This window comes from Bufo gargarizans, chromosome 2, assembly GCF_014858855.1.
Source record: "Bufo gargarizans isolate SCDJY-AF-19 chromosome 2, ASM1485885v1, whole genome shotgun sequence".
Classification (NCBI taxonomy): domain Eukaryota; kingdom Metazoa; phylum Chordata; class Amphibia; order Anura; family Bufonidae; genus Bufo; species Bufo gargarizans.
In genome coordinates, this window is record NC_058081.1 from 297,950,934 (window position 1) to 297,965,706 (window position 14,773).

A 14,773-nucleotide genomic window follows, 5' to 3' on the forward strand; every position below is an offset into this window, starting at 1 on the left:
ATGCAAAGGTGATGGAATGCCTATAGACTATATAATGGGATGTAAAACGTGACTTGGTGCCTGAACCATTCAACATATCAAATAAATCTGTAGCAGGCTTACTCTTCAAGTTCAGTGGGATTATTTAAAATTGAGATTAAGTGGGATTATCATTGGTTTCTATGACATGAGAAGGGGAATGACAAAATGGAATGTCCATAGACTATAATGGGAAGTAAACTATGAGCTCATTTGCAGGTAAATCTGTGTTATTAGGAAATCAACCTTCACCGCAAGTGTTCCCTGGGTAGAGTAGCACATTTTAAATTTAAAACTATCTGGGATTAAAGCTGTTTTCTATGGAATAACATGTGAATGACAGAATGGAATGCCAATACAGTATAATGGGAAGTAAAATGTGATTTGGAGTGTGAACCATTCAACATATCAAATAAATCTTTAGCAGACATAATCTCCAAGTTCAGTGGCAAATAATAAAGTGGAGATGAAAGGGGATTCAAAGGGTATAATGGGAAGTGGAATAACCCTAGAGAATAACGGAAATTTTATTTTTGAACTAAAGACACAACAGCTTTCCTCCCCCTCACCAACTATAGGCCCAGGACTAGGAATTGGCTCTGATTTTGGGGTGGAGGATACATGGGGGCAACTATGGGTCCATGCACACTATGGAATTTCCAAGCGGAGTAATTCAGTTTGGAAATTCCAAATGCGTCCCGCCCTAACTCATTTAGTCGTTGCATGAGCAGCGCAGCTTTTTTTTTTTTTTTTTTTTTACAAATTAAGGTTAGGGTCTCACACAGCGCATACGCAGCATATTTGACGCTGCGAGAAATGTGCCGGGCAGCAGGAAAATACGCTGTGTATGCGCTAGGAGCAGACACGCAGGACTTCTCTCCGCTGTGTCTGTAGTGAGGTTTGGAAGTGGCCCCGCACATCACAGTTACGTTGGTGCGCTCGGCCCACCTCCGAACCTTACTGCACACACAAGGCCGCGGAGGGAAAGCCCTGTGTGTCTGCTTCTAGCGCATACGCAGTGTATTTCCCGCTGTCCGGCACATTTCTCGCAGCCTTAAATACGCTGCGTATGCGCTCAGTGTGACCCTACCCTAAGGGTGTATTCGAATGTACTGTATCCTGCACATATTTGATGCTGTATATTTGACGTTGTGTTCAGTCATTGAAAACATTTTCAATCCCAGATAGTTTTAAATTTACAATATGCTACTCTACCAAGGGAACACTGGCGGTAAAGGTTAATTTCCTACATAACACAGATTTACCTGCAAATGAGCTCAGTTTACTTCCCATTATAGTCTATGGGCATTCCATTGTGTCATTCCCCTTCTCATATCATAGAAACAAATGATAATCCCACTTAATCTCAATTTAAAAAATTCCCACTGAATTTTAAGAGTAAGCCTGCTACAGATTTATTTGATATGTTGAATGGTTCAGGCACCAAGTCACGTTTTACTTCCCATTATAGTCTACAGGGCATTCCATCACTTTTGCATTCTATAGTAAAAGGTTATAATCCAAGGCAATTTTCATTTTACAATATGCTACTCTACCCAGGGAACACTTGCGGTAAAGGTTAATTTCCTACATAACACAGATTTACCTGCAAATGAGCTCATAGTTTACTTTCCATTATAGTCTATGGGCATTCCTTTGTCATTTACCCTTGTCATTCTGCAGAAAACAGTGATAATTCCACTTAATCTGAACATTAAATAATCCCACTGAATTTGGAGAGTAAGCCTGCTAAATAATTATTAGCTATGTCAAATGGTTTTGTCTCTAATTCAAATATTACATTTCCATTATTCTCTATGGGCATTCCACTTTCCCGGTAGTATTTGGTATTGCTGAAATCGTACTGACCCAGAAAATAAAGTTTTGTGTTATGTATGCTGGAAAACGAAAACTTAGTAGTTTTAGGTAGTTGAAGTATTGAATGTTTTGCCTATCCCCCTCCCAGAAAGGGTTAATAAAAATGAATTAGTAATTTATGTGTACCTCAAAATGGTGCCATTAAAAATTACAGTTTGTCCCATTAAAAAATAAATTCAAGTGCGATACAACTACCTAGATGGAAAAATGAAACCATTATAGTTCTTGGAAGGTGACTATGAAAACAATGAGAAAACAAATGTTTGATCAGTAAGGCCCAAGACAGGCTGGTCACTAAGGGGTTAATATGATCTCTGCTGTTTGTACATTAAAATTGTACTGTACTGTAATATACACTATGTAGTAGGCAATCTGCTTGTTCTTTTCTACTATCTTGTTTTGTGCTTTGTAGATAATTATATTTTTTTTTTACTTGAATCCATAACCTCCAACCACATTTGCAATGATGTAGTCTATTGCCAGGATCTGTTGTTGTTCTAGTGAAATATGTTCTCTCTCTTCCACCCACACAGTGATCCTTTGCCATTGGCTGTGGTACTAAGGAGAAGCATAATTGATCCAGTTGATGTTAAACTGTTGGCAAAATGTGTATTTGCTCCATATGGATATCCTGTATTTTGTGTAAACAGTTCTGTTTTTATAGGGCTTGTTTTTCTTTTTTAAGCTCTGTTGGAGGTTGTGTTCAGATGGCAGTCCTTAAAGGAAATGGACACCCCAGCGCTCCCCCCCTTTTTATTGTTCATTAGCGTCCTAAATGGAAATTAGAGCGGCTTTCTAAATAGTCTGCATTAGAAGCGTTGTACCATTTGCTTCTGCAGAGTTTGTGTAAGTGCTTCACATAGCTGCTGGTGCTACGTAAATCCGTCCGAGCATTGCTCCTGCATGCATCTTAGGCCTTGTTCACATCACTGTTTCTCCTTTCCGTTCTCCGGATCCGTTGAGGAGCAGGAGAACGGAAAGGACGGATTATGAAGATAACTGAGTGTAACGGAGCCTAAAGACCCCATAGACTACAATGGGGTCCGTTCCGTGTCCGCTCAGAATATGATTTTTGAGCGGAGACGAAAGTCCTGCGTTGCGTTGTCACGCATTGCACCCACGCATAAAACTCGCTTGTGTAAAGGGGCCTTAGACCCTAATGGAGGTATGGCCATGCTTGTGTGCAGCAACCTCCATTATACTATAAGAAGAATTAGGTGGTAGGTTACATTTATTGAGAAGCCCATTTTCCAGCTTAGGCTACTTTCACACCAATGTTTTTACGGAATCCGTCATGGATCAGCAAAAATACATCCGTTATGATAATACAACCATCTGGACACCTCAGCATTTAATATAATAGTGCATGCAGGACTTTCGTCTCCGCTCAAAAATCATATTCTGAGCGGAAACGGAACAGACCCCATTATAGTCTATGGGGTCTTTAGGCTCCGTTACTCTGTTAGGTCTCGGTTATCTGCAGAATCCGTCTTTTCCGTTCTCCTGCCCCTCAACAGAGCCGGAGAACAAAGGAGATACAGTGATGTGAACGAGGCCTTACTGATCTCTCTGCTCTCCCCCTCCCTTCACTCAGTGTTACGAAATACCAGCAGGAGCCTGGGAAAGATCCAAGGAGGGTAGCCTGGACAGGCTGTAGTTGGGGAGAAAAGCACACACAAGGTAATTTGCAGGAGGAAAGCAGCAAAAAGCTGGACACAAGGGGACATTTATCAACATTGGCGTGTTATGCACCAGAAAAACCCTTACCTCAAAAATCAAAAGTGGTGATTTGTTTCACCTCCTTTATCAAGAGGCGCATGTCATTTTTAAAATGGCTTTTGTAATTGTAGGCTAATAATTTTGTCATTTGGTGTAAAAAAAAATAATAATTTTGAGTTTGTTTAACAAAGTGTTAAAATTAGACATTTTAATTGTGTTTGCGACAATGCATCCGTGCCCAACAGAGTTTGAATGTGCAGCTCCTTTCAGGCCATTATGCGACATTTAATTGCAGTTGCAACTTTTTGAATGTTGGTCCCATCTATCAGATCTGCTGTGCACCTTTTAACAATTTACACTACCACAGAAGCGAGCTTAATCTACCGCTACATTTTGTACCTTTTTAAGCGGAACATAAATTGATAAATGAGGCACAATATTCTCTAGTTTGGTTGCCCCACGCACTTTGACTTTCAAAACAGTTTTCTGGCGAAAAATTAGGAGAAAACAGTTGATATATTTGGGGCAAATCAAAATGCTATTATTGGCACATTTTACCCCATAATTCTGGCAATGTGAGGAAAGTCTCTGAATTTAAGAGCAGTTTGTAAACTGAAACTCAGGGGTCTGAAAATGAAGCAAGGAACAGGAATTGCAGAGTGACAGCAAAATCATTATGCAACCAAGAAGCATATAGGGGTCAGCAACCTCCGGCACTTCAGCAGTTGTCAAACTACAACTCCCATCATGCTTTATTCACTTCTGTGAACTCTGAGAAGCAGCAAAGCAAATATGCATGGTGAGAGTCGTAGCTAAAATGCAGGAGGTCGCTCACTTCTTTCAAAACTATTTGAAAGTAAAACCATCTCCTGTTCACAAAGTGAGTCTCTGTAAAAGAACTATGCCCCATAACTGTATTTTGTGCAAGAACTCTGGCGTGTCATGTGCATGGACTGTATGAATTCCAATTCCATGACCTTTGGTAACTGTGTAGGAAAAGATCAACCCAACAGAGGTGATTTTAGTTTAAAAATTGGACCTTGAAATGTTTCTCCTAAGAATTAAGCGATTGAAGAATACCTCTGGGTTCTGCTAACAATGTACAAGATGAGCACTTCACTATAACCCAGGTCTCTGGCATTGACTTTCTGCTTTATAAGAGATTGGCACCATTCTTTAGTTTGTTGCCATTGTCCCTTGAGATTCCCATCTAGGGTGATAAGAAATGTTTACAATGTAAGAGAACCTGTCGCCACGAAATGCAGTGCAATCTGTGGGCTGCATGTTATAGAAGCAGATGGGCAGGTTGATGTATAGTTTTGTGGGAAAAGATTCAGTAAAACTTGTAATTTCTCCTTTTAAAACTTGTTTTTGTAACTTAAGACCTCCCCCCTGTGTACAACTATTAGTCACTCTGCGCATATATATATATATATATATATACACACACAGAGAATGCTATCAATTACTGATGACACCTCCCTATATCCAACTATCAGTGACTGACAGCTATCTCTGTATACACACTTACACAGAGAATGCTATCAATTACTGATGACACCACCCTATATCCAACTATCAGTGACTGACTGCTATCTCTGTATACACACTTACACAGAAAATGCTATCAATCACTGATTACACCTTCCTCATGTACAACTGAATTCAGAAAAAGCTGAGTTTCAAATGTATAAAATACAAGTTTTACTGAATTCCCCCCCCCCCCCCAAAAAAAAAAAACTATATCAGTATGCTCAGCTTCTCCTGTCCTATAACATTATGACTGCAAATTATAGTACCTTTTTGAGGTCCTTTTCTGAAACTTGATGCAGATGAGAAGTTTTCTATAGTACACGGTACAAAAAAGTTATTTTGCATTTTTTTTTTGTTTTGTTTTTTTTTGTTCCCCCATTGGCCCTTCAAGGGGTTCGGGGGGTTATTGAATAGATGTTTTTTCATTTTAAACAGTAGTCAATAAGCAGAGCTGTAGCTAGCAAGGTGGACGGTGGTAACTAGCAGCACAGAAGTGCAGAGCTATCTGCAGCAAGAGTTACTAATGATTGGATATATATATATATTATTTTGGTAGTAGGCTCCTTGTGAACTTGAAAGGAGTGATGTCTCCATCCAGCACTACCAGTGTGTCAGGCAAGGAGACTGATGATTTATCTTCTGAACTTGAAAACCATAAACATTTTTATTTATTTTTTTAACATGTATAAAGATGCAATGGATGGGCAGTAAACTGAATCTTTTCCCCAGTTGAGGTGAGTGAGAGCCTAGCTTGATCCCTCCCTGCAACAGCTAGAGGTTCAAATTGCCCTCAGAGGAAATAATGGAGTTTCATATGACAGCTTCATAAAGGGATAACATGAAGACATTGTATTCCCAATAATTAGTTTGTCTTTCCTAATTTCCCTTTGTACTTAATAAACAAATGTCTTTGCAACTGCATGTTCTAATAGAACAGCTTTGTAATATTTCATACTGAACGTAGCCTTGGAGCCTAAGAGACGGGATCCGTATTATGTAATCTATAATGAATATAACCGTATTGCTATCCTGCTTGTAAGTGAAAAGCCAGAGGTCACAGCTTACATTTGAAATATTCCACTTCATGGACTACATGTTTAGAGCCTGCTTACAATAGTGGGTGAATGATGATTTAATTACATGGTTCTGAAAATATCAGCGGCCCCATCTAAGGGTGCACCCTACTAGACAATACCATGGGTTTCCAACTGGCAGCATACTTCCATAGCATAATGAGAAATAAGAGAGACACATCAAGTGAGATGCAAGGTTCCTTGCGTTCCGTCAATCTGTATTTATGTTGGAGGCTTTCCTTGGCAGGAATAGAGCGTCGGAGATGACTTGCTTGGTAATTAAGTGAAAAGGCTGTTCCTGGATGCATTGTTTAGTCAGCTGGATTGACCAGCTTCATTTATGGCATCATGAATGTTTTTAGCGGAAGAAAATATTTACTTGCTCTTGACTTTATATGATTTCTGTTTTGTATGCCCACGACAATACACCTGCTAAGGGAGAGTGTGAACTAGTGTGCTATATATGTACCCGTTTGCATGTATGTGGCATATTGTTGGACACATATCAACAATTAAAGCTTTACAGGATTTCATATAGACACAGCTTTACCATAAACATCAATTAACAGCTGCCATTATAATGTGGGAGTAGAGGGTGCACTTGTTCCTACCAAAAAGTCTCTACATGTGCTTACCCATCAGTGGAGTAGTGTCCAATTGTGGCAACTATTAAAATTTAGCAGATCATCAGATCATATGGCTTTGGGCAAGATCCTCGTTAAAGGCAACTTGTCACCATAAATGCAGTCCACTTTGCAGGCAACGTGTTATAGAAAAAGAGGAACTGAGCAGATTGATATATAGTTTATACCACTGATAATAATTCTGCTCTTAGGAGTCCAGTGGGCGGTGTTGTCAATGACTCGTGAGCTGGGTGAACAGAGGTTTAGATGAATAAAATTACTGCAGAATATGTTACCACATAGCCCTATATCAATCTGCTCAGTTTCTCCTGATCTAGAACATGCTGACTAAGCTGTGTTTTCGATGTGACAGGTTCCCTTTAAGATTTTAGATTGGACTGTGCTTGAATGAACAGGTAGCCATTTTATGTATTTTCCTACTTTTCTGGATATGGGTTTTTATGCACAGAAACTGTGTGTATACTTCTAGGGTAGTTCATACCTGTAGCAGGTGACTCGTGCCATCTGTTCCTACACAGGACCAGACTACCGGAGTAATCGTACACTGCCGGATCACTAGTCACTACAATAGGATTCTACAATAGGATGCTGGCATTTATGCCGGAAACTCGCCAGATCTCCATCTGATCCCATTATAGTGAATGGGGATCTGGTGTTGTCCAGCTATGCCAGATATGGTAACTCTGGTAGTCTGCTCCTCTGCCGGCATAGACTACCAGATTTACCTGCCGCAGATGTGAACTTATCCTTATCCACAAAGCCATAACTTTCCCATACACACTTGATGTAGGCAGCAGCTCCCTGCCAGCCAATCAGATTGGATTACTGAAAGACACGCCTTCTCACTCTGTAGCCTAATGCAGGCATGTGGTGTGAAGGACTGCCCCTCTGTCTTTTGTTTACATTAAGTTGGGAGGCAGATGAGCCCTAGCAATGGTCTTTTAAGGGAGCAGTGGAAAGGGACAGGACAGTAAAGGGGTTATCCCATCTTAGACAACGGGGGCATATCACTAGGATATGCCCCCATTGTCTGATGGGTGCAGGTCCCACCTCTGGGACCCGCACCTACAAGGAGAACTGAGCCGGAGAGAATTGTGGTTGGAGGACCCCGCCTCTCCCATTTAATTGAATGGGAGCGCACCACGCATGTGCGTCCACCGCTCACATTCATTTCTATGGGGCCGACGGAAATAGCCAAGCCAGTGCTCTGCTATTTTCGGCGGCTCCATAGAAATGAATGAATGGAGGGTGGAGGCGCATCCACAGTTCGCCCCCTCAACTTTCTCCGCTCCGTACTCCTTGTAGGTGCGGGTCCCAGAGGTGGGACCCGCACCTATCAGACAATGACATTGTCTAAGATGGGAAAACCCCTTTAATGAAAGCGGTTATTATAAGGTAATTACAGATCTTCTGACAATCATTAACAGACTAACTCAGGTATACATGCCTAGCTCTAATAAACTAGCAAATAAAACAAAAAATATGATGGTTATACTTAACTGCACTGAACTTTGTGCATTTGTTTTATCAGATGTACTGTGGCTGCAAGTATTCTTATATGTGCAAAAATGTAATCCCATAATTAGGTCATGTTTTGTATTTGTTTTCAGCCTCACTAGACTTGGATGCTGCATCCAAGGCATCTCTCAACCACCCAGCTTCCTCCAACCTACTCATGGGGGCAAGCACCTCAAAACAGCTGTCTGTGGATGGATATTTGGCTTGGCTTTTCTTGCTGTCATGTCCCATGGCATATAAGGCTACTTTCACACCTGCGTTCGGTGCAGATCCGTCTTGTATCTGCACAGACGGATCCGCACCGATAATGCAAACGCTTGAATCTGTTCAGAACGGATCAGTTTGCATTATTCATTCATTATACATTGAAAGTCAGGACGGATCAGTTTGGCTCCACATAGTCAGATGGTCACCAAAACGCTGTAAGCTGCGTTTTAGGGACTATCTAAAAAACGCAATGGAGACCAAACGCAGCCAAAGTGATGCATTCTGAGCGGATCCTTATCCGTTCAGAATGCATCGGGGCTGAACTGATTCGTTTTGGACCGCTTGTGAGAGCCCTGAAACGGATCTCACAAGCGGACCCAGAAACGCCAGTGTGAAAGTAGCCTAACAAAGTCAGACTGACTCCCAGGGAGCCACTTTCAAATGGTGGCACTAGCGAGATGGGTTTCCTTCCCTTTAAGCATACCTTTTCAAACTCCCCTTCTCTGGGAGATTCTTCTTCACATATGTCACTAGACAAGTCTTTGATAGGAGTGCGGACCAGTTGAGTAATGTTGGCACATAAAACGTGTCATTCATGTTGACCCTGCTATGAATGCCTAATGTAGCTTTTTATAGCAAGCACGGTTAGTGCTATGTATATACCGCTCTGTGGAAAGGTCTACTGTGATTGTAACGTGGAAGCAGTCCATCCTGTCTGCAGAGCGCAGGTTTCTTTTCCTGTGCTGTGAAAGCAATATTTATTGCAACTGCTCAGAGAGGATTGCCTTCCAAATCGCTCTGTATTTGAGGAAAGGATTTCAGAGCAGCAGATGTTCTATTAAAGAGCTGACGGGAGTTCAATCGCTGTTTCATCCCATAGCGGATGATGGTTTTTTTTCTTTCTTTCTTCCCCTTGTTGCTTTATTCCCATTTGCTTAACAAAGTGAACGATTTTGCCTAAATGTCATCTTGTTTGGCACAGATACAGACACTTCTTGCTTCACTGGCCTGCCTCTGGCGCTGACATGCAATCTTATTGTTACAGGATACTCAAGGCCTTGGAATGCTAGAACTCTAACTGGCTGCAGATTAGGAGACGGCCATCAATATGGAGACTGTCATCTCGGAAGTGGAACCTGAGCAAACTTCGGTGAGTTAATTTGCAGTTTGAATTACAACTGATTATTGATGTGCAATTGAATTATATTTTCAAATCGTTATTTTTATGCAGGTCAGAGAAAACGAAAAGCTTTTAGCTTCCCTCTGCCTAAATAGGGGCTTGTCCTGTAATGGGGAACTCTATACCCGTATGTAAAATGACCATGTTCTCCCTTAGTGCATCTACTATTGAATTTAACTGTATGATGGTTTATTAATTATAAGAGTAAGGGCTCATGCACACGAGTGTGTGTGCCCGATGCCCGTGCTGCAGATAGCGGTCCGCAATGCACAGGCACCGTCCATTTGAACGTCATTTGAGGGTGCGCACCCATTGACCTGAATGCGTCCGCGATCCTCAAGAGACTGTCTGCACTGCAAAATAATTGAACGTTCTATTTATTTGTGGTGCTGAGGCACGGACCGAAATCCCACAGAAGTGCTTCGTAGTGCTTCCATGGGCTTCCGATCCATGCCTCTTCGCTGCACTGCTCCGTATCTTGTGGATTGAGGGCTGCAATACGGACACCACGGCCATAAAGTCATGTGCATGAGTCCTCACATCCTGTTTGAGGACGGCTGAGCAATCAAATTATAACTATTTCACCAATAACGTTGTACACTAATAATGGTGATTTACAATGTGTTCTATTTAACTTCATTTCATATCCAAGGTTGTTAGATACCAAACTTTCAAATTGCAATGTATTATATACTATACTAATTCATTCCATTTGAAAAATTAATAAAAATTTACTATGTCTCACAAATTGTAACTATGTAAATTATAGCTTGCTTTTGATTTTATTTTCCAATTTTGTTTAGAGGACTTCAAATAGGGAAAAGGAAAAAAAAAAAAAATCTAAAAGTAAAGATCTAACAAATGACTCCAAAATATTAGACTTGGTTAATCATTTAAGGTAAATGATCCAGTATCACATGTCTGTGAGTAGCAAAAGTATGTGAACCATTAGAGTTGGGGCACTTTCACACTTGCATTTGGTGCATGGATCTGCATGGATGGATCAGTTCAGATAATACAACCGCCTGCATCTGTTCAGAACTGATCCGTTTGTATTATCTTTAACATAGCCAAGACGGATCCGTCTTGAACACCATTGAAAGTCAATGGAGGATGGATCTGTTTTCTATTGTGCCATAGAAAACTGATTTGTCCCCGTTGACTTACATTGTGTGACGGGATGGATCCGTTTGGCTCAGTTTCGTCAGACGGACACAAAACGCTGCAAGCGGAATAGAGGCGGAACGGAGGCAAACTAATGCCTTCTGAGTGGATCCTTCTCCATTCGGAATGCATTAGGGCAAAACTGATTTTGGACCGCTTGTGAGAGCCCAGAACGGATCTCACAAACTGATAGCCAAAACGCCAGTGTGAACGTAGCCTTAGATGATTAATTTGAAGTTAAAATTAGTCAGGTGTTTTCAACCAATAGGATGACAATCTCGCGTAAGGGGGCAGCCAGTTTTATTTAGAAATTAGCGATCTATCAAACTATGCTCTTCACAACATATGTTTGTGGAAGTATATCATGGCATGAACAAAGAAGATTTCTGAGGACCTCAGAAGAAGAGTTGCTGATGTTCATCAGACTGAAAAAGGATGCAGAACCATCTCTAAAGACTCCACCAATCCACAGTCAGACAGATTCTGTACAAATTGAGGAATTTCAAGACCATTATTACCCTCCCCAGGAGCAGTCGTCCAACAAACATACATACCTTGCTCTTGGCATGATTAGTTTCTCACAAAGGAACCCAAGGTAACCTCTAAGTGACTACAGGCCTTTCTCACATTAGATAGTGTTACTGTTCATGAGTCTATCATCAGGAACACACTGAATGACAATAGTGTGCATGGCAGGATTGAAAGGAGGAAGCAGCTGCTCTCCAAAAAGAACATTAATGGCGTCTGCAGTTTTCTAAAGATCACCTGGACAAGCCCGAAGGCTACTAGAACAATGTTTTGTGGATGGATGAGATAAAAATTAGGGGTGCACCGAAATTTCGGCGGCCGAAAATATCGGCCGAGAATGCACCTAATCTGTTTCTGCTGATATTTTTACATATCGGCCGGAAATAGCGGGGAGGAGCTGGGGGCCGGTGCGTTCACTGTGCTCCGGCCCCCAGCTCCAGTAGTTATAAAATGTTGTACAATTAATAAGCATTCTATTAATTTGGCCCCCCTCTGCAGTATTACATTCAATACAGCCACATCCTTCTCACAGGGCTGTGCTGGCCGGCCGGGCAGACGAGCGGCAGCATCACGACTGACGTCACATGCCTGCGCCGCCTCCTTCATTCAGAAAGTAGGCCGGGCACATGACGTCAGTTGTGACGCTGCCGCTCCTCTGCCCGGCCGGCCAGCATTAAGATGACAGCCCTGTGAGTATGATGTGGCTGTATTGAATGTAATACTGCAGAGGGGGGCCAAATGAATAGATTTCTTATTAATTGTACAACATTTTATAACTACTGGAGCTGGGGGCCGGAGAACAGTGAACGCACCGGCCCCCAGCTCCTCCTCCCAGTTCCTCCCCGCTATTTTCTATTAATCTATTAATTGTACAATGGGGGATGTGGATGGCACTGTTATGGGGTGGGGGTCTGTGGCTGGCACTGTTATGGGGTGGGTGGGGGTCTGTGGATGGCACTGTTATGAGGTGGGGGGGTCTGTGGATGGCACTGTTATGGGGTGGGTGGGGGTCTGTGGATGGCACTGTTATGGGGTGGGTGGGGGTCTGTGGATGGCACTGTTATGAGGTGGGGGGGTCTGTGGATGGCACTGTTATGAGGTGGGGTGGGTCTGTGGATGGCACTGTTATGGGGTGGGTGGGGGTCTGTGGATGGCACTGTTATGAGGTGGGGGGGGTCTGTGGATGGCACTGTTATGAGGTGGGGGGGTCTGTGGATGGCACTGTTATGGGGTGGGGGGTCTTTTAAAAGTATTTGGGCAAAAAGGCAGTTTCGGTTTCGGTTTCGGTCAAGGGGTATCCTGAATTTTTGGTTTCGGTTTCGGACCAGAATTTTTATTTCGGTGCACCCCTAATAAAAATAGAACTTTTGGTTTAAATGAGAAGTCTTATGTTCTGAGAAAGGAAAACACTGCATTTTGGCTTAAAAAAAATAACTTATCCCATCTGTGAAACATGGTCGTGATAGTATCATGGTTTGGTCCTGTTTTGCTGCATCTTGGCCAGGGTGGCTTGACATCATTGATGGAACATTGAATTCTAAACTATACCAGCAAATTATAAAAGGAAATATCAGGATACCTAACGTGAGCTGAATCTCGAGAATGTGCTTCCTGCAGCAAGACAACGACCCTAAGAACACTAGTCATTCAACCAAAGAATGGTTAAAGAAGAATAAAATGTAAAGTTTTGGAATGGTCAAGTCAAAGTTCTGGCCTCAATCCAATAGAAATGTTGTGGAAAGACCTGAAACGAGCAGTTCATGGGAGAAATCCCACTAACATAAGCGTTAGTGCTTTTATATGGAGGAATGGGCTAAAATTCTTCCACACCAATGTGCAGGACTAATCAACAATTATAGCTGCATAAGAGGGTCACATGAGATACTGGAAACAAAGGTTTGCATACTTTTGCCCCTCGCAGACGTGATATTAGATCGTTTTCCTCAAATAAATGACCAAGTCTAATATCTTTTAATTACTTGTTTTATTTGGTTAACTCTATCTACTTTTAGGACTTGTGTGAAAATCTGATATAGTTTTAGGACAAATTTATGCAGAATTATGGAAAATTCTGAAGAATTCACAAACTTTCATGCACACCTATTATATAAACATATAATTTTACTCTCTCCGGGTACATTCGCAATTGGTGGATGCAACAATTTGTAAGATTGTCTCAGCCAACTGAATTGGACTTGTAGGAATGGGGAATGGTTTTTCACAGCGGATACTCGGAGGCAATGTCTGTGATTACAGACATTTAAGGGCTATGTACACCTACCGAGGCAATTTTTATGTTTTTTTATTGCATTTTACTCATTTTTGTCTAAAAATCATTTTCAATTGGTCTTTATTAAAAATATTAAGCCATTCTGTCACAAATGGTTGTTTTTCTAGCTGTGTGACTGGTACCTTAACTTTGTACCAGTCATCTAATAAACCTGATCTCTATACTACTAAGAGGTCATAAACACTTATTTAAGCCACATTATTATCTTACTGATAAGAACTGAGCTATAATGAGTGTGTATAATGTCAGAGAGCAGAGATCAGGAGCCCATCAGCTCCCTAAATGATAAAAAAAAAGTCAGAAATATAACAGGCTGCTACTACAGCAGGATTTTTTTAGATAAAGACTGATTGATTGAAAAAATTGATTTTTAGCTCAAAATAAGTGAAATGCAATAGTAAAAGAAATTGCCTCAAAGGTGTACATAGCCTTTCTGAGAGGCCTTTTCCTGGGACGCTGCGATTTTGGGGCCAGAGCGGCTCGATTAAGGGAGTTGTTTGGTTGTTATGGCAGCCTTAGGCCCTCTGAGCGATCCAAGGCCTATCACGGCTATGTACCTATGAAGTCCTGCTTATAGCATGGCTCCATAGTAATACAGCTATAACGTTGAATCATTGCAGTCTACGGGAGAAGTGATCTCATAGTCACATGTTACAGTCCCCTAGGGGGTCTTAACATAAGTGTCAAAAAAGTAAAAAAAAAAAAATAAAGTGTAAAAAAATATTAATGTATAAATCACCCCCTTTCCCCCTATTAAAAATAAGCAATAAAAAAATTAGATCATGCATATCGCTGTGTCTCAGAATGCCCATTCTATTAAAATATAAGAACAGTTATCCTGTACAGTGAATGGCATAATGCCAAGGGGAGGAAAAAAATATATATATTTTTTTTCCATTGCTTAACATAATAGTTGGGTTGCTAGACTTAATAGTCGCTTAATAATTGCTTGACCTGATAGTAGTCATATACACCCCAAAACTGTAGTAATAAAAAAAAAAAATCACTCTGCAAAATAAAA

At 41.3% G+C, this 14,773-nt stretch overlaps 1 protein-coding gene across 3 annotated transcripts in view; it reads left to right on the forward strand.

The window, feature by feature from the left end:
- Positions 1 to 14,773, forward strand: part of OSBPL8 (oxysterol binding protein like 8) — a 240,915-nt gene that overhangs the window by 47,771 nt on the left and 178,371 nt on the right. For all 3 annotated transcript variants that reach the window (XM_044280415.1, XM_044280417.1, XM_044280416.1), the window contains exon 3: positions 9,636 to 9,740. In XM_044280415.1, the coding sequence (XP_044136350.1) occupies positions 9,699 to 9,740 (42 nt within the window). In that variant the 5' untranslated portion in view covers positions 9,636 to 9,698. The remainder of the gene's footprint in view (positions 1 to 9,635; positions 9,741 to 14,773) is intronic.